General features: G+C 48.3%; 1 protein-coding gene across 9 annotated transcripts in view; it reads left to right on the top strand.

The window, feature by feature from the left end:
* The window catches only part of LOC140391788 (four and a half LIM domains protein 2), a 98,719-nt gene that overhangs the window by 12,343 nt on the left and 67,114 nt on the right, over window positions 1–19,262 (top strand). For 8 of the 9 annotated variants that reach the window (XM_072476660.1, XM_072476659.1, XM_072476661.1 and 5 more), the window contains one exon: window positions 12,956–13,138. In XM_072476660.1, coding sequence (XP_072332761.1) covers window positions 12,983–13,138 — 156 coding nt within the window. In that variant the 5' untranslated portion in view covers window positions 12,956–12,982. Of the gene's footprint in view, window positions 1–12,686; window positions 12,784–12,955; window positions 13,139–19,262 lie in introns of those variants that run through there. The other variant, XM_072476658.1, reaches the window with a different exon arrangement.

Genomic DNA, 19,262 nt, shown 5'->3' with positions numbered 1-19,262 from the left:
GTGAAGGGGGAACAAGCTGAGTGAGGCAGGTAGTAGCCCTACAAATGTTCATGGAAGACAGAGGGAGGAAGCTATACTACACAGGGAAGATCAATGTCTACGGATAGATCAAGCATGATTGTCGGGAGATAAAGGGTTCTTCAAGGAACATCAATGGTGAAGTCCTGAAAGCCAAGGGTAACGGAGGGCAGGTCAAAGGTGATAGTGGGAGGGCCAAAGGTGATGGATGGAAGGTCAAGGGTAACGGGGTGGGGGGGAGGTAGTTCTAATGTGCTGAAGAGCTGGCCGGTGGTGGCAGGGCATGCTCTTGGGTAAATGATATTTGGTCAAGGGTAGGGTGGTGTGGGTGGGAGGGTTGATTGAGGGTCACCAAAAGCACAGCAAGGGTGATGGCGTGAGGGTGGAAGGTGGTGGAGGAAATGTCAAAGACGACTGAAGAAGGATGCCGAGTGATATTTCCAGTTTCAGTCTTATTGTACTGGTATCCATAGACATAGCTGCAACAACACCAAGAGTTCTCCGGGGTAAAGCTGAAGGATGGAGTTGTCCACGGTGGTGTGGGTGGAGACCAGGGTGTGACGGATGAAAAGTATAGGGCCTTCCATTTGTGAAAACTGCTCAGGAGAGGAGGAAGAGCCTTAAAAATTGCGCCAATGAGATCTTTACCTGCAATCAGTTTGCAGTTCCTCTCATGCATACAAGATGGGTCAAATGCATCTTCTAGCTCTGGTGCAGAGAAACTAGCAGATGGTAGCCTGGGACAAGCACAGCAACTGCTGGAACACCAACAAGAGGCTCAAGCAAAGGGATAGGCAGTTTAGGATGCAGGCGTCCAGGGTCCAGTGGGACGTTGAATAATGACTCGTGATATTCACAGAGTTCTGGCTCATGATACCAGCATGGAACCAACAAAGCCCAGCAAGGGAGGGGGAGAGGGGGAGAGGGGGGAGCATTCTTCAATGCCTTCCATGTCACGAAAAGGACAACAGCAGAACAGGCCATCGGACTGCTGAAGATGAGGTTCTGCGCAGCCTGGACCGCTCAGACTGACCACTTCAATACCAACACAGAGAGTCTGTGGATCTGTGTTGGGTTTGCCCTGTCAATGGGACAGGTCATACCGAAAATTAGTGATGGTGGCATCTGGGACATTGCTTGTAGGATATGGTTCCATGATTATGACTATGTCAGGCTATATATTGAGTCCTCTATGCAACAGCTCTCCCAATTTTGGCGCAACCCAAGTTTTAGTAAGGAGAACTTTGCAGGGATGACTGACCAAGGTATTCTGTTGTTGCTCCTGGTGCATAGGTCAATGCCAGGTTGTCCATCTGCCTTTATTCCTTTTCAACTTTTTAGTAGTGGTTTGGTGCATGGGCCATTTCAAACAGCAGTTAAGCGTCAACCATTCTGCTATGGATTTGAAGTCAAATGTAGGCCAGATTGGGTAAGGACACCAAAGTTCCTCCCGTGAAGTGAACTGTGGTGAATGTATTACTGCTACCATTCACCACTGTAATTGTATTACATTGTAGTGCATTATGCTGCTGCCATTGTGGGCTCCGCCTGTGGCTCCGCCCCCCCCTCGGGGGAGGTATATAGAGCTGCAGCCTGTAGGCAGCACTCAGTACAGAGCAGTCGCAGGCAGGCACAGTTCTAGCTGATTAAAACCACTGTTCACTTCAACTCTCCGTCTCGTGTGAATTGATGGTCACATCAATTTAATCAGCTACAATATCGCTATGGAAGCAGCCCTCAAACCTGATCGACTGGAACTCGACCCACAGGCAGCTGAAGCCAAAGGAATTTTTTCGCACTGGCTCTGCTGTTTTGAGGCCTACCTCGCCGCCTCCTCCTCCTCCACCGTCACCGAGGAACAGAAACTGAGTCTCCTCCACGCCCGGGTGAGCCACAGAATCTCTGTGCAGATTGAGGAAGTGACCACGTAGGCAGACGCGGTCGCGATCCTGAATAGGCAGTACGTGAGGCCGGTGAACGAAGTGTTCGTCCGGCATCGCCTCACCACTCGTCGTCAACGCCCCGGGGAATCGCTGGAGGAATACCTTCGCGATCCGAAGGTATTCGCTCGAAACTGCAACTACAAGGACGTCACAGCCTCGCAGCATATGGAAGTCGCCACCTGGGACACCTATGTGGCTGGTGTCTGGTCCAACTACGTCAGACAGCGCTTGCTCGAAAAGGGCGCCCTCGACTTAGAAGAGACGGTAAAACTATCCACCTCCTTAGAAGTAGCGTTTCAGAGCCTCAATCCTTTCCCCTCCGACCACGCGATCCCCTCGTGGACACCCGACCAGAGGGTGTCCCAGGCCTGTGCCACGCGGCTGCCCGCCCACCCCGGGGGGGGCTGCCCTGCTATTTCTGCGGTCAGAACCAGCACCTCAGGCAGCGTTGCCCGGCTCGGAACGCGACCTGTGGTGACTGCGGCAAGAAAGGACACTTTGCCAAAGTCTGCCTGGCCAGATCCAAAGCTCCTAATCACAGGCCCGACTTTCAGACTCACAGGCCCGCAGACCCCGCAGCGTGGCGGCGTGCCTTCGGACGCGTCATCAGCCTCGTGCTGTCCGTGGGGGCAGACGTCTTTAATCCTACCCGACACGTGCGACCGACGGAGCCGCCATCTTGGCCGCCATCTCCAACGCCGCCCGACATGTGCGACCGACGGGGGACGCCATCTTGGGACCACCCCACCACCTCCGATCATGCTGGCTACCCGCAGCTCGGCGCTGTCACCCTCGACCAGTCACAGCCCAAGCACCTCAGGAACTTAATGATGACCTCCGGGTCAATGGGCACGAAACGTCCTGCCTCTTTGACTCCGGGAGCACGGAGAGCTTCATACATCCAGACACGGTAAGGCGCTGTTCTCTCCAAATTTCCCCCACTTTCCAAACAATCTCCCTCGCTTTCGGATCGCATTCAGCGAACCTCGCGATACAGGGCGCCGAGTACGCCAATTTTAAACTATATGTCCTCCCCGACCTTTGCGCTCCTCTCCTGTTAGGACTGGACTTCCAGTGCAACCTCAGGAGCCTGACCCTGAGGTTCGGCGGGCCCCTACCCCCTCTCACCGTATGTAGCCTCGCGACCCTTACGGTCGCCCCTCCCCTGCTCTTCGCGAACCTCACCCCCGACTGTAAACCTGTCGCCACCAGGAGCAGGCGGTACAGTGTCCAGGACAGGACTTTTATCAAGTCAGAGGTCCAGCGGCTCTTGAGGGAGGGAGTCATCGAGGCCAGTAATAGGCCCTGGAGAGCCCAAGTGGTGGTCATCAGGACCGGGGAAAAGAACCGGATAGTTGTAGACTACAGCCAAACCATAAACCGGCACACGCAACTCGATGCGTACCCCCTTCCCCATATAGCGGACATGGTGAATCAGATTGCACACTACCGTGTGTTCTCAACGGTAGATCTGAAGTCCGCATACCACCAGCTTCCAATCCGCCCGGAAGATCGCCACTACACGCCTTTGAGGCAGACGGCCGCCTCTTCCACTTCCTCCAGGTCCCCTTCGTCGTCACCAACGGGGTCTCGGTCTTCCAAAGAACGATGGACTGAATGGTGGACCAGTACGGGCTGCGGGCCACATTTCCGTACTTGGACAACGTCACAATCTGCGGCCATGATCAGCAGGACCACGACGCCAACCTTCAGAAGTTTCTCCAAACCGCCCAAGCCCTCAACCTCACTTATAACAAGGAGAAATGTGTTTTCCGCACAACCCGACTGGCCATCCTCGGCTATGTCATGGAAAACGGCGTCTTAGAGCCCGGCCCCGACTGCATGTGCCCCCTCCTGCAACTCCCCCTCCCCAAGGCCCTGAAAAGATGCCTCGGGTTCTTTTCATATTATGCCCAGTGGGTCCCCCAACTATGTGGACAAAGCCCGCCCACTTATCAAAGCCACCATCTCCCCCCCTGACGACTGAGGCCCGCCTGGCCTTCAGCCGCATCAAGGCAGACATTACCAAAGCCGCGATGCACACGGTGGACGAGTCCATCCCCTTCCAGGTGGACAGCGACGCGTCAGATGTCGCCCTGGCCGCTACCCTTAACCAGGCAGGCAGGCCCGTAGCCCTTTTTTCCCGTACCCTCAACGCCTCCGGGATTCAACACTCCTCAGTCGAAAAAGAAGCTCAAGCCATTGTGGAAGCTGTGCGGCATTGGAGGCACTACCTGGCTGGTAGAAGGTTCACCCTCGTCACCGACCAATGGTTGGTAGCCTTTATGTTCAACAATACACAGCGGGGCAAGATCAAGAATGATAAAATCTTGAGGTGGAGGATCGAACTCTTCACCTATAATTACGATATTGTGTATTGTCCCGGGAAGCTTAACGAGCCCCCAGATGCCCAGTCCCACGGCACATACGCCAGCGCGCAAGATGACTGACTCCGGGCTATCCACGATGACCTCTGTCACCAGGGGGGGTCACCTGGCTCATCCACTACATCAAGGCCCGCAACCTGCCCTACTCCACCGAGGAGGTCAGGGCCATGACCAGGGACTGCCAAATCTGCGCGGAGTGTAAGCCGCACTTCTATCGTCCAGACAAGGCTCACCTGGTGAAGGCATCCCAGCCCTTTGAGCGCCTCAGCATCGATTTCAAAGGGCCCCTCCCCTCCACTGACCACAACGCATATTTTCTTAACGTCGTTGATGAGTATTCCCGTTTCCCCTTTGCCATACCATGCCCCGACATGACCGCGGCCACTGTCATTAAGGCCCTGCATAGCATCTTCACCCTGTTCGGTTTCCCCACTTACGTCCACAGTGACCGGGGATCCTCATTTATGAGCGATGAGTTGCATCAGTACCTGCTCGGTAAGCGCATTGCCTCGAGCAGGACTACCAGCTACAACCCCCGGGGAAACGGACAGGTGGAGAGGGATAACGCAACAGTATGGAAGGCCGTCCTTCTGACCCTACGGTCTAGAAGTCTCCCAGTTTCCCGCTGGCAGGAGTCCTCCCCAGCAGGCTCCTCTCCATTAGGTCACTCCTCTGCACAGCCACAAACGAGTCCCCCATGACCGCATATTTGCTTTCCCCAGGAAATCCACCTCTGGGGTCTCGCTTCCGTCCTGGCTGACAACACCGGGGCTCGTCCTCCTCCGAAAGCACGTGAGGAGCCATAAGTCCGACCCTCCGGTCGAGAGGGTCCAGCTCATTCACGCCAACCCCCAGTATGCCTACGTGGCGCACCATGACAGCCGACAAGATACAGTCTCCCTCCGGGATCTGGCACCCGCCGGTTCCCCTGCGACCATCACCTACCACCCCCAACCCTACACCGAACACCACCCCCCCTACCCCTACATGGCCTACACCCTCCCTCACCCCATCGCAAACCTACAATGATGACGTTCCAGAAGAGACGCTCCCGGAGTCAACGAGCCCAACACCCGTGCCCACAACGACGAGTTCAACACCCGTGTCCGCAGCGAAACCAGAGCTCAGGCAATCACAGTGAACGATCAAGTCGCCGGACAGACTCAATCTGTGAGCCCACTTCACCCCCGCTGGACTTCAATTTTTAACAGGGGGTGAATGTGGTGAATGTATTACTGCTACCATTTAGCATTGTAATTGCATTACATTGTATTGTATTATGTTGATGCCCTTGTGGGCTCCGCCTGTGGCTCCGCCCTCTCGGGGGAAGTATATAGAGCTGCAGCCTGTAGGTGGCACTCAGTACAGAGCAGTCGCAAGCAGGCACAGTTCTAGCTGATTAAAACCACTGTTCACTTCAACTCTCCAACTCGTGTGAATTGATGGTCGCATCATGAACAAAATGGGTTTTAAGACAATCCAGCAGTTTGTCGTCACCATTACTGAAACTAACTTTTAATTCTAGATTTAGCAGTTAATTGAATTTAAATTCCATCAGCTGATGCGCTGAGGTAATGTGTGAAAATCACCACTGTATTCCTTGTCGATGATATCATCATTTAAAAAAAAAAATTTAGAATTCCATTGGAGATCAGAGCGCTCCAATCTTGGGATTCCTGGCTGCCTGCTTTTTCCAATCGCACCCTGCCAGCACAATGGCGTGGGCTATACGTCCCAAATTTTTCTGCACCAAGTGCTGGGTTACAGAGGGGGAAAAGCCAGCACACCGGTTTTTCGCACCAACCAGCACTCTGTGCAGAGAATGGAAAATTCCGCCCATTGTCTTTTTATATGCAGATTAGTGAAACTATAATTTCAGCGGTCCCTGGATAACCAATGGAAAATTTTCCAACTGTTTTTAGTTCTGGAACTATTTATGGTGACAACTTTAGCATTACTAGAATGTCATTGGAATTTATGATACCATTTATCAGTTGTGCAAGCCTGTTTGCTATGTCATTGCGTATTTCAATATGTGGCCAGAAAGTCAGATATCATTGTTCCAGATCTGCAGTTCTGCTGCTCAAATAACCATTTGTCGTTGAAAGACATATAAACTCTCCAGACTGCTGCAACTGTCACTGAGGCCACAATTATCACTTTGAGCTCGGAAAATTTAAATAAGAAAATACATCTTACAGTTTTGCAATGAATAGCCAACATTTACCACTCTAATGTCAGCTTGCTGATGCTGCAACAACATTGTTACTTCTGCTTTGAGAACTGGCAAGAAATTTATGGACTATTGTGCCACGAACTGACATCTAATTTTATGATTGTGGGGGAGCAAAGCAGTTATTGAAGGAAACAAGAACAGCCTGAGGCCAAATACAAAACCTCCATAATAAAAGATTAAAAAGTACAACAAAAAACCAGAACAGAATACAAATAAATGCTAAAGCACAGTAGACTAACTATACAAGCAATTTTCAAACAGGAAATAAACCATTTCATAACATTCAAGCATTTTGCAATGTGGCCGGGGACCATTTTTCTACTGATCTTTTATGGGTTTGGTTTGCTGGTTTACTTCCTAAGTTCATGAAGACAAAACAGGTGGGTCCTTTACTAGAAATTCAACAGAGATGGTCCAGGATTTTTTCAGGAGCAAGTAAGCGCTAAGCTCAGGACCATTTGCAGGCCTTGAGCCTCCATGGGTGGGCAGCAGGACCGCAGCAGCAGGGAAGTGGCCTTTTCACTGGGCTGCCACCTGACCCAGCGTCCAATTAAGAATAGTGGGTGGGTGACCGTCGGCTCAGAAGTCTCAGCAGCACCACCATGACAGGTGGCCACTGGTAAGGCAATTAGGATATTGGTGCACCATCAATTACACACGAGGCAAGTTGTAGAAAACAAAGTAATGGTTTTAATACTCTAAGATGTAGCCTGTCTGCTGCTGAACCCAGACTGGAGCCAGGGCTACAGATCAGTCAACTACATACAACACCCAGTCGGGCGGAGCCACGGAAGAACAACAATATATAACACAGTGAGTAACAATGGAACAAACAGTAACAGAGAATATTTATACAGCGCTGTAAATAACAGTGGAACAACAGTGGAACTACAATAACAGTGGTTCATCACAGATAGTGAGAGGGGGCCTCCATTTTAAATCTCCCTTGCAGAGAAGGAAGACGTCATTATTCTGCCTGGTGTTTGGAAGGGGAATCCTCCAGTATCAGGGCCACGGAGTAGCCATTAATGCCTGGGGGCCCCTCTTTTGGGCCTTGTTATAACCTGCCTGCTTAGCATTGGCTGGGGACTAATGACAATCCCACAATCCTGTGGGAGTATGAGCTTCCCCAATGAGGGGGGCGGAGAAACCATTAGTAAACTCCAAGTATAAATAAAGCTGGCCAGTTTGGAACCAGCAGGAAGGAGTGTGCAGCAAGGGAAGTTGCTGCTGCTGTTATATATATATATGTTATTGTAAATAAATGTTATTACTTTGTATCCTTAAAACTCGTGCTGGATTCTTCGTGGCCCTCACAAAACTGGCGACGAGGGTTAAAGTGAATCGCTGTCTACACTGCTGAAGCCACCTCCCTGGATTTTTGTTGGATACAGGTTGGAAGGTGTTTTCTATTATACCATGCCTCTGTACGGACATTTGGATGTTTTTGATGCTGCGCTGGAAAGCTGGAACCAGTACGCACAACGGATGCGTTACTATTTCCGGGCAAACAATATCACCGAAAATGAGCGCCAGGTGGTTATATTGCTCTCCGCCTGTGGCCCGCATACGTTTGGGGTGATTAGGAGCCTTACGTACCCAGCTGCGCCGGATACCAAAATGTTTGATGAACTTGTGAATATAGTGGGGCAACATTTTAACCCAACCCCGTCCAAGATAGTCCAGCGTTACCGGTTTAATACCGCTGAGAGGACCCCTGGAGAATCCCTTGCCGATTTTCTATCCAGGCTACGCAGGATTGCGGAGTACTGTGACTATGGTGAGACCTTGTCAGAAATGTTACGCGACCGTTTGGTTTGCGGTATTAACAATGCGGCCACCCAGAGAAAGTTGTTAGCTGAGCCAACTTTGACTTTTCAACAGGCCATTCAAAAAGTATTGTCCCGAGAGAGCGCAGAACGAGGATTGCAGGAGCTACAGGGAATGGAAGTGCATGCCTTGGGGCGCAACCCCTTCCGTCCGAAAACGTCCCCCCGCACTCCTGTGGTACCTCGGGCGAGGCGACGTCCGGACCGACGCCAGTGGCCAGAGGACATTCCTCCCCGAAGGGAGCCTTCTCCAGAACCAATGGATGAGGAGCCATGTCCGTGTCAGACTTGTAGGCGCCGACCCCGTCGCGGACGCTGGTCCTGGGGGCGCCAGAGGCACCGTCATTCCGACGAAACTGGGACCAGCCCAGTGGATGAACCTGTGGATGAACCTGCGGCGACTACTCCTGAGGACGTGGAGACGGAGGACAACTGCCTGCAGCTGCATTGTGTGGCAGCTCCCCGTGTGGCCCCCATTAAGGTGACAGTACGGGTCAATGGTCACCCGCTTGAGATGGAGTTGGACACTGGCGCAGCCGTCTCCGTGATCTCCCAGAGGACATTCGACCGCATCAAGCAGAGTATACAGACCCTTACATTAACCGACTCACGGGCCAGGTTGGCCACCTACACGGGGGAACCACTGGACATTGCAGGAATTACAATGACCCCTGTTGTTTATGGACGCCAGGAGGGACGTTTCCCACTTATCGTGGTGCGCGGCCAGGGGCCCAGCCTGTTGGGTCGGGACTGGTTGCGCCATTTGCGGTTGCAATGGCAGCACATCCTCCAAACAGTTTCTGAAGGGTTGACTGAGGTGCTAGGATGATACCCAGATGTATTCCAGCCTGGTTTGGGGAAAATAAAAGGGGCCGTAGCCCGTATCCAAGTCGAAGCAGGAGCCACGCCGCGCTATTTCCGGGCGCGCCCGGTGCCTTACGTGACCAGGACCTCGGGGAGGCCATGCGTTCTAAAAGACAAACGCATCTTTTCAATTGTTGCGGAGGACGTTGTCCCCTGCATCTTATGCACCTCTAGCCATTTAGACTGGGCGTCGATTAATAGAAGGAACATGGATCCTTGAAAAGGGCCTGAGAAATCTGCATGCAAGCATGCCCAAGGCCGCCCTGGCCATTCCCAGTGATGTAGGGGCGCGGCCGGCGGAAGCTTCTGATGCTCCTGGCAAATGGAGCAGTTTTGGGCCACCTTCTCAATGTCACGACACTCAGAGATGGCATCACCACAAAAAGGCATGACATAAACACTATAAAAGGGATGAGGCACTCACACCCTGCCTCTTTCCACAGACAGACGTCTAGAGAGTTAGATAGGGTAAATCAGCAGCATCACATCCCAGCACGTGGCTTAGAGCGAGCTGGTACAGTTAGACTGAGTTACTACAGTTAGATTAGCAGAGAGTCAAACTCATTTGAGAACTGTGTTAATAGTTCAATAAACACGTTGAACCATTTCAGAGTCTGGAGCATCCTTTCGTTAAGACTGCATCAAGTAGCTGCCTGTGTTATCCGAAGCAGCATAACACAACACCAGCGACCCAGGAAGCTGACTCTTTAATGGGCCTGTAATTGCCTAAATTGGTCCCCTGCATTCTGTTGCCAAATAGCCAAGCTGCTGCTGTTCTCACTGCTGGGTAACTTCCTCAGTGGCGAGACTGCATCAGGGACGCTCCAAAGCATTTGACCAGATCCCCTTTCATTGCTTGGCCCACTGCCCAGGCATCGGTAAAATCCCACCCATGGTGTCTGTAGTCGACAGGACTGAAGATGATCTTACTGGTATTAAGTGGGACTCAACATTAGTACAAAATAAAGATTAATAACCATTTTAGATATGTCCTGGGTTCTGGTGACAAAGGTACAGTGCCAACCTCCACTCGCTCAAAGAGCCTGGAGGGACCAGACGTTGGACTGGAAAGAACATACAAACATATGAATTAGGAACAGGAGTGGACGCTTGGCCCTTCAAACCTGCTTCACCATTTAATAAGATCGTGGCTGATCCAATTTGAACCTGAACTTCACATTCCTACCTACCCCAATAACCTTTCACCCCCTTGCTTCTCAAGAATCTATCTACTTCTTCCTTCATGATATTCAAGGATTCTGCCTCAACCACCTTTGGACGAAGGGAATTCCAAAACCTCACAGTCCTCTGAGAGAATGTGTTTTCCTTCATCTCTGTCTTAAATGGGCAACCCTTCATTTTTAAAAAGTGGCCCCCAGTTTGAGTTCTCCCAGAAGAGAAAACATCCTTTCCATATCCACCTTGTCATGTACCCTCAGGATATTGTATGTTTCAATCAAGTCACCTCTTACTCTTCTAAACTCCAGCAGATACAACCTAGACTGTCCAGTCTTGCCTCATAAGACAGTTCGATCCAGTAATTGAGTTGAAGGAATGATCAACCCTGCTTGATCTAACTGGTATTTGAATGCAGAGCGCCTCACATTGTGAATTAATATTCTTCTAAGTGAACTTGGTACAGCAGCTGAAGAAACAATAACAGTAAATTCTTCCATTAGGTCAAAAAATGTTAACAATGTTATTAATATTAGTTAGAAGGAAACTCCTGGATTGCCATGTAGATCCTTCCCAGGAACACCTCGTCCTCTGTGAATACAATCAGCGGCACAAATTTAAAGCTATCACAGGTTGGGTTTGTTCATACAGTACTGAAAAGTTAGGAGGAATTACCTTATTTGAGACAGTCCTGCAAATGTGGGGGTTATGGTTAAAGTAGAGGGGTTGGTTAGCTCAGTTGGGTGGATGGCTGGTTTATAATGTGGAGTGACATCAACAATGGAGGTTCAATCCCTGTACCAGCTGAGGTTATTTATGAAGGCCCGCCTTCTCAACCTTACCCCTTGCCTGACATGCGGTGACACTCACGTTAAATCACCACCAGTCAGCCCTCTCTCAAAGAGGAGAGCAGCCTATTGTCCTCTGGGACTGGGGCAACTTTCATGGTTAAAGTTAATTTGAACCAGACTTAATCCCTTATTGGTTAATAAATTGATATTTGTATGGATGCACTGTAATGGAGTCATTTTCTGATAGACATTCAATCTCTCACATTCCCCATTCATAATAATAATCTTTATTGTCACATGTAGGCTTACATTGCAATGAAGTTACTGTGAAAAGCCCCTAGTCGCCACATTCGGCGCCTGTTCGGGTACATGGAGAGAATTCAGAATGTCCAAATTACCTAACGGCACGTCTTTCAGGACTTGTGGGAGGAAACCAGAGCACCTGGAGGAAACCCACACAGACACAGGGAGAACATGCAGACTCTGCACAGACAGTGACCCAAGTGGGAATCGAACCTGGGACCCTGGCGCTGTGAAGCAACAGTGCTAACCATTGTGTTACCGTGCTGCCCCCATTCTGTCCTAAAACCAAATTCCCAACAGTACAAATGCAGATTGATCCCAAAATGAGGACCAAATAAATTAGGAGCTAGGTTAAGTATCAGGATATTTCTTTTAAAACATTTTTAGAGTACCCAATTCATTTTCTCCAATTAAGGGGCAATTTAGCGTGGCCAATCAACCTAGCTTGCACATTTTTGGGTTGTGGGGGCGAAACCCATGCAAAATGTGCAAACTCCACATGGATAGTGACCCAGAGCCGGGATCGAACCTGGGACCTCAGCGCCGTGAGTCTGCAGTGCTAACCCCCTGCACCACCATGCTGCCCCAGATATTTCATGTAATATTGAGAGTTCTTTAGTGACTTTGATAATATACTAGGTTTCACTCAGCAACCAGGTGATATGAATAACCTTATAAATATGTGGATATATGTTGATCTATTTATTTAATTATCCAGATAGATAGTAAAACAAATCCTCAAAGTCCTGTATTCTTCAATTTACACCTAAACATTATGTTTTGAATGGCTACAGACAGAACAAGATTACTTATTTGTACACAGTGAACGTGAAATTAATTTAAATCATAATGATTTCATGATATTTTTGCCTATTTTAATAACTTATCTAGGGATATATTTACAAGCCCCTGTGGGGAGGCCTGCTGTTTTTCTGTGCTTGTTAAAATGATTAAAGTTATTTACTCATTAGGAAAAATTAGAGAAGGCAGTGTGGAAAACGGTAAACCTATGGAGAAGAAGGATCAGCTGCCAGCTGAAGCGAAGCTCTGAGAGAGAATGATTTCCTAGTTTTTATATCCTTATATGGTAAAATGACACAGGATTTTATTAGGCAGTCAGCCACTCAATTGCTCCAACACGACACTCACCAGATACTAGACGTGCAGCAGTTTAAACTGCTCGAATTCTACGGGCTGGTGATCTAACACCTCAGATTGTGTCTGACCAGCAGAACAGTGGGTGACTGACAATCTGTCACAATTTATATTTCTGATCTTCTGCTGAGCACTGTGGATCTTTAAATGCTTTTGTTTTTGTGATGACTGAGCTGAGTCAAATGTTTATGTGCTGAAATGCATCGAGATAATCAGGACTGTTTCAATTTCTTGCTCTTGTTTTGAATTTTAGGAGCTTAGAGTTTTCCAAAAAAGCACAATGACAGAACGCTTTGACTGCCACTACTGCAAGGAGTCCCTCTTTGGGAAGAAATACATCCTTAGAGAAGAGAACCCCTATTGTGTGAAGTGCTACGAAAGCCTTTATTCTAATACCTGTGAGGAATGCAAGAAACCAATTGCGTGTGACAACAAGGTATATGATCCATCATCTTCATTCACTGAGCTGTAACTGCCATATAATGCAATGTTAGGACCTGATGTTTTAACAATGATGTCTCATTTCTGTACACTGGGTCGGGGCTAATGAATTCTGCCATACCAAGATGCTGATAATATCAATTCAGTGGGAGTTAGCTGTTGTATTATTGTGATGTTCTCAATGGCAGCCCTTTTAAAAAAAAAAATTAAGAACAACAGCAATTACTGTCCATCCTCTGACAGGGGGCAGGAACTGACATGCACTATTGCAGGCGGGACTAGAACTTGCCACACATGGCAATCAAATACACAACTTGCGAAACACTATTGTGCATCTCAATAGCTATAGTCTATTGCAGTTAATTCAAAGTTGCTTTATTCAGGTTATCTGGGAATTCAAATGCATTGCATACAAAATTGTCACTTGCTGTTTTATTTATGCTGCTTAGTTGAAATTATTAGATCATTCAGATTTTCGGTCTAAATATTTTCTTCAAATTATTAAGAACTGTTTAGCATTTAAAGTTTATTCAAACTTTATTTTGTAATGTTGCTTTTTCTTTACAAATTAGCCACTATCTTCAGACTCATTTGGCTTTCATAGTGCTGCTGCACAGTGCAGATGTATGAGCTGGTGCAAAGAGCACTGCTACTGAACACTTAATAGTAACTGTCAGTGCTCAAGTATAATTTGAGACATAACATGTGGAGCAAAATGTAGCTTGGGCCGAACAGATGACTTTGAACCTATGGGTTCCAAAGCTCTATACTGCATCAGGATGTGTTGGGTAACATCTTGGTGCCACTCTTCTTTCTGGATTTCCCTTCATTATGTAGGAGGCTGCCACAGTCTCCATTCAGTGCCCCACCTGCTTAGCACAGCTCCTATTTGGAAAGTTGATTGATTGGAGAATGAACAAACCATCAATCTAGTTATCTAGTTTAGACATTCTGTATTAGTATTCCAACACTCAAAACTATGTGCCTCTTCACATTTGCAATCATTCGACATGATACATACTCATCGCAATTTCAACGATACTTAATTTGAGAGTTTTGAGTGTCAGGTAACCGTCGTTCTTCTTACCTCACCAATTTTCTCAGTAAACTTACTCTAACTCACACCCCATGAAGGTATTGAAAGGAATTGGGTACAACTCCATATAATACTCTTTATTGTCACAAGTAGGCTTACATTAACATTGCAGTGAAGTTACTGTGAAAAGCCCCTAGTCGCCTGTTCGGGTACACGGAGAGAGAATTCAGAATGATCAATTCACCTAACACCACGTTTTTCGGGATTTGTGGGAGGAAACCAAAGGACCCGACGGAAACCCACACAGACACGGGGAGAACTGTTGCTCTTAGCCTTAGTCTATTTGCTCTGATTACGTCACCTTTGCTCATGAGTCGCCGGGTATCTTTCTGATACCGCCACGTGGTTCAAGTTCAGGTTATGATTAATAATACAGCACACCGCTTAGTAAGGATTAAAACAACGGTCATTTATTATATACAACAAGCAATATTAATACACTAATACTACTATCTATATAATAAACCTATCACTACTGGCCAATACTTAACTTAGGAAGAGCCCACCAGGTCAGGGAAATGAATGGCTTGTCCAATCAGATCTGGCCCGCGGGATTCAAAAGGCTGCTACAGGTCGGTGGCTAGGTGTCTCTACCGGATAGCGATCGCTGGATTCAAACTTACAGTTGCCGGTTGCTGGTCTCGAGAAGGCGAAGAGGAGAGAGAGAGCGATCTGAACTTGGCCCCTCACTTTTATAGGGCCCAGGGGCTTCCCGCCTCCCAGGGCGGCCCTTGACCCTGAGTCCCAAGTGATTGGATTTGTCCCCAATCTCTGGGGTCGATGTGTCCAATGGTGAGGCGATTCCTCGATCGGGTGGTGGTCATTCACCTGTCTTTATTTCGGCCACTGCAGGCGCCGACAGGTCTGGCCCGGCATTCAATTGCTAATATGTTGCAATTGTTCCTGGGGATGGCCGATTTAACTGTGGATGTCTGAATAGATGGGCTGCTAACAGTCCTGAATGTAACTGCAAATATCTGGGTTGATGGGCTGTTGATAGCCCTGAGTATCGATCTGGGCCAACTTCCCCAGAGCCGAATATGTAATACTGTCTGCAGCTGCCTGCTTGTGTCTTGTTAGCTGCTTTTCCCAGCAGCCTTTCGGGTTAGCCATTTCAAACTGGGTTTTGGCCAGATTAATTGGGACGCAGCCATTTTACGTGGCTACAGAACGTACAGACTCCGCACAGACAGTGACCCAAGCCAGGAATCGAACCTGGGACACTGGCGCTGTGAAGCAACAGTGCTAACCACTGTACTGCTGTTGCCAATTTAATGGAATACTATAATAATGTTGCTCTTTAGAGTCGCCAATATGATACGGAGGCTCTTTTTATGATATGTTGTTATGTCCCAACAGCGTCGCCAATACTGTGGGTGTTTCTGTTTCTATTACTGAACCACAAGGCTTTCCCGCATATCGGTCAAATGACTACACAACCAGTTAGTCAGTTCAAGTTCAAAGATGGTTTATATACACACAAGGGTTACTTCGACATGCAAGCACAATATACTACAAGTTAAATTACACCTGTCAACTACAATAACCTATACTTAACTTCAGGCTACCGGCACTGTGCAAGTGGATAAGGCCTTTATCTTGATCACATGGCTGGTTTGAAGAAGTGGCTCTGTCTCTGCTGGGCTCAGCGATCGTTGGTCTTGAACTTGGCTGTCTTGTCGTTATGCTGCAGTTGGGCTGGCACAGGCCGGATTCAAAGGAGGCTGGCACAGGCCGGGTCCAAAAGAGACCGAACACATGGCTGTGTCCCTTTTTATCCTTCTGAGTTTCGCACTCTTTGGGGCAGTCCTTAATCTTGGACCCAATAATTCGACAGGGCTTTGATCACAGCCTTCGATTTAGGCCAATAAAGGGGCATGTGCCTTGGTGGCTGGGCGGCTCCTTAGCGGTCATTGACCTTGGCAGTTGGGCTCTCTGAGTAAAGGGAGTGGCGCCGTTCAGTCTGTGGCTGTATCGGTTTCTTGAGTGCAGTCCTATTGTTCTGGGGAAATGGGCCATTAGAATGCAAACGAGTGGGGGTTTCGATCAGGTCTAGCTACCTGCGTTTCAAATACACAGAAGCTCTGTATCAGTCTCAGTCCTGGGTTGGCCATAATTTCCATGGTCCTTTGCAGGTGGCCATCTCAGATGGCTACATCCTGTCCTCCTGATCCTGAACGTGAAGCGTGGTGGATCACACTATTGATCTCTATCATCCTTGGTGTGTCGGTCACCCTTGGTCAAAGACAGGTTCTACACTACTCTGTCCTATATTTTGGGGCATTTACCTAATTCTATTAACACATCACAAATTAGTAATTTCTAACGGGTCACTACAAAACATTCCACTATTAAATATTTAATTTATCCGCACAATTGAATCTCTAACTAACACTATCCAAACTATTCTTATGCTGCTGGTAAATATCAAAAAGAATGTATGTACAGTGCAAAAATTTTAAAACAGCAGCATTACATTTCTACTTAATCTAGCAAAGTTTACAGAGGTACATGGTTGTAATTCTTACAGCAGGTAAATCAGTTCTGTTGAATGCCGAAAAAGGGGGCGCGAACTGTATATATTGGGGACTGGGAGGCTTTTGCTCGCCATTTGCGGAGTCGAAGTATCTGAATGACACTGCAGATTATTGCAATTACTAGAAGGGCCTCTATTGTGTATGAAAGGGGGTTCCATTTGGCAATGTTTTCGCACCAAGTGGGTGTGTCAGTGTCTATATCTATGTGTGGTGTAGAGTCCGGGCTAGGGGTGTTATGTTGTGTGGTGGTATTAGGGGCTGGTGTAGTGTGCATTAAAATAGTTCATTGCACGCGCAGTTGCAGGAGTCCAGTGAAGATCAAAACGTATGTCAGCGGTCCTTGCTTCATCTTGTCTTCTTTTGTGTTCCGTGTGATCCTGGGGGTGCAAGCATAATATCTGTTACTATCTTCGGTTAATATCTCGTTTTATTTGTCTTTCTCTCCTTACTCCAATTACCCATTATGATCTTCACCATGTGTGACTCCCTCATTATTTTTTGAAATAACATTTTGAGAGACAAGACATGGCAAAAATTTTTATTTTTAAATGCAGAGATTCTCGCAACGGGTGGTCCATGCGGGGAGTGGACGGACAATTCCTCCGACCAGTCTTTTCTTTACTGCAACCGTTGATGGTTGAGGCTCATCTTAACCAGCCAAATGTTAGGGCGACCAGTTTTATAAAGTTTCTTTGTCCCAGGGTCCAGAGGTAGTTCGCGTGTAGCAGCATATGTGGCAACCAAGTCTGTCAAACATGTAAATAGCAGGTGGGGAACGACCAGAGGGTCGCAGAAGGTAAAAGGATGAATGTACAGACTGTGGCAAAGGGCATTCTTTAAACCACAATAAAAGCGCAGATAAGGTGAAACTTAGACCTGCCAAAGACAGTGAAAAGTGTAAAGAACCATTCCACAGTACTCAAAGTGATGGGAACATGAGGTGCCTGTGGGCCGCGGCAGGGCAAGAATGGGTGGAATCCCCGGGTAGGGCGGTGATCAGTGCCGTTGCTCCACTACCCGAGCTTAACTGACCGGATCCTCAGGTAGGGCGTGGATTAGTGCCGTGACTCCACTACCTGGGTGACCGAAACGAGCGGAAAGAATTTGTAGTCATGTGAGATCCAACAATTGTTCCTTTAATGGCCATTGGTCAGTAAATGGCACCTGGGTTTCTGTGAGAAGAGTAACTATGACTATCAAGAAATTGGGTGTCAGGCCGACATCAATTAAAACCATGTATTGGGAGGAAAAGAAGAAGGAAAAAGGCGGGCAGGCTCCATCAGAAATTAGGACACCTTAATACTTAGGCGATGTCTCTTTATCATCTGGACACTTCAGGGTTCTGTACCAAACAGCGTTGTAAAAGCATTCCCGAAACGAGAGTCAGAATCTGAATCATCACCATCTCCTGGTTGCCAGACTCGTGTCTGCCATTTTTGTGCCGTGGCCGCGTGGGCCGTCGTAGGATCCGAATCGTCATGCCTTACCAATCTACAAGAGTTGTCGCGGTGCCAAAGGGGGGGATCATTTGTCATGAGGCGTAGGGGCGGTGGCAGTGAAGGGCAAGTTACTGTCATCGGACGGTGGCTGTGGAAGGGGAGGTAGGGGGGCGAAGATATCCTTGTCATGGTTCCGAGGCCTGGGGTGACTGGGGGCAGCGAGATCGTGCTATTGGTCAGGGATAGCAGGGATAGGGGCTGGTTTAGCTCACTGGGCTAAATCGCTGGCTTTTAAAGCAGACCAAGGCAGGCCAGCAGCACGGTTCAATTCCCGTACCAGCCTCCCCGCACAGGCGCCGGAATGTGGCGACTAGGGGCTTTTCACAGTAACTTCATTTGAAGCCTACTCGTGACAATAAGCGATTTTCATTTCATTTCATTTCAATTCGGGAAGGCTGTCGCTGTCGTCGGAGTCAAGTTCAAGGTGGAAGTCTGTACCTGTGGGCGGAGACAAGGTTGGGTCTGTGGACGTGCTGGCATGGCTGGGGGTGGATTGGACTAGGTTGTTGATGGGCGGGGCAGATTCGTCTCCTATTGCCAGAGAGATGTGGTGGGAGTGGCTACATTGGGTTCCATAGACTTTGAGTTGGTTGATGTGGAACCAACTAGTTTTACCATTGGGGTACATTATCTTGTACACTGAGGGGCTCACTTTGTCCGAAATGGAGTAGGGTCCTGCAAATTTGGGAGAGAGGAAAGAACTGGAGTTGTAAAGGGAAACCATCACTTGCTGACCGACTGTATACTCTACGGGATGGACAGTTTTGTCAACGCAAGCTTTACTCTGCTTCCTTCTAGCGCCTAGTCAGACAGCTGCAGTGAGTTGTGCTGCTTTAATATTCTTTGTGACTTGTTGGACTGCTTTTTCTTGGGTGAGGGCTGTTGCTGTGGGGCTTGCCTTTCAGGATTGTTTCGTGCACAGATAAGACAATTTTCTACATAATGTATTACATCGATTTTTAAATCGGGCCACCAGCACAATGGTCT

Source organism: Scyliorhinus torazame, chromosome 15, assembly GCF_047496885.1.
Source record: "Scyliorhinus torazame isolate Kashiwa2021f chromosome 15, sScyTor2.1, whole genome shotgun sequence".
Taxonomy (NCBI): Eukaryota; Metazoa; Chordata; class Chondrichthyes; order Carcharhiniformes; family Scyliorhinidae; genus Scyliorhinus; species Scyliorhinus torazame.
This window is presented reverse-complemented; position numbering and strand designations above follow the sequence as displayed.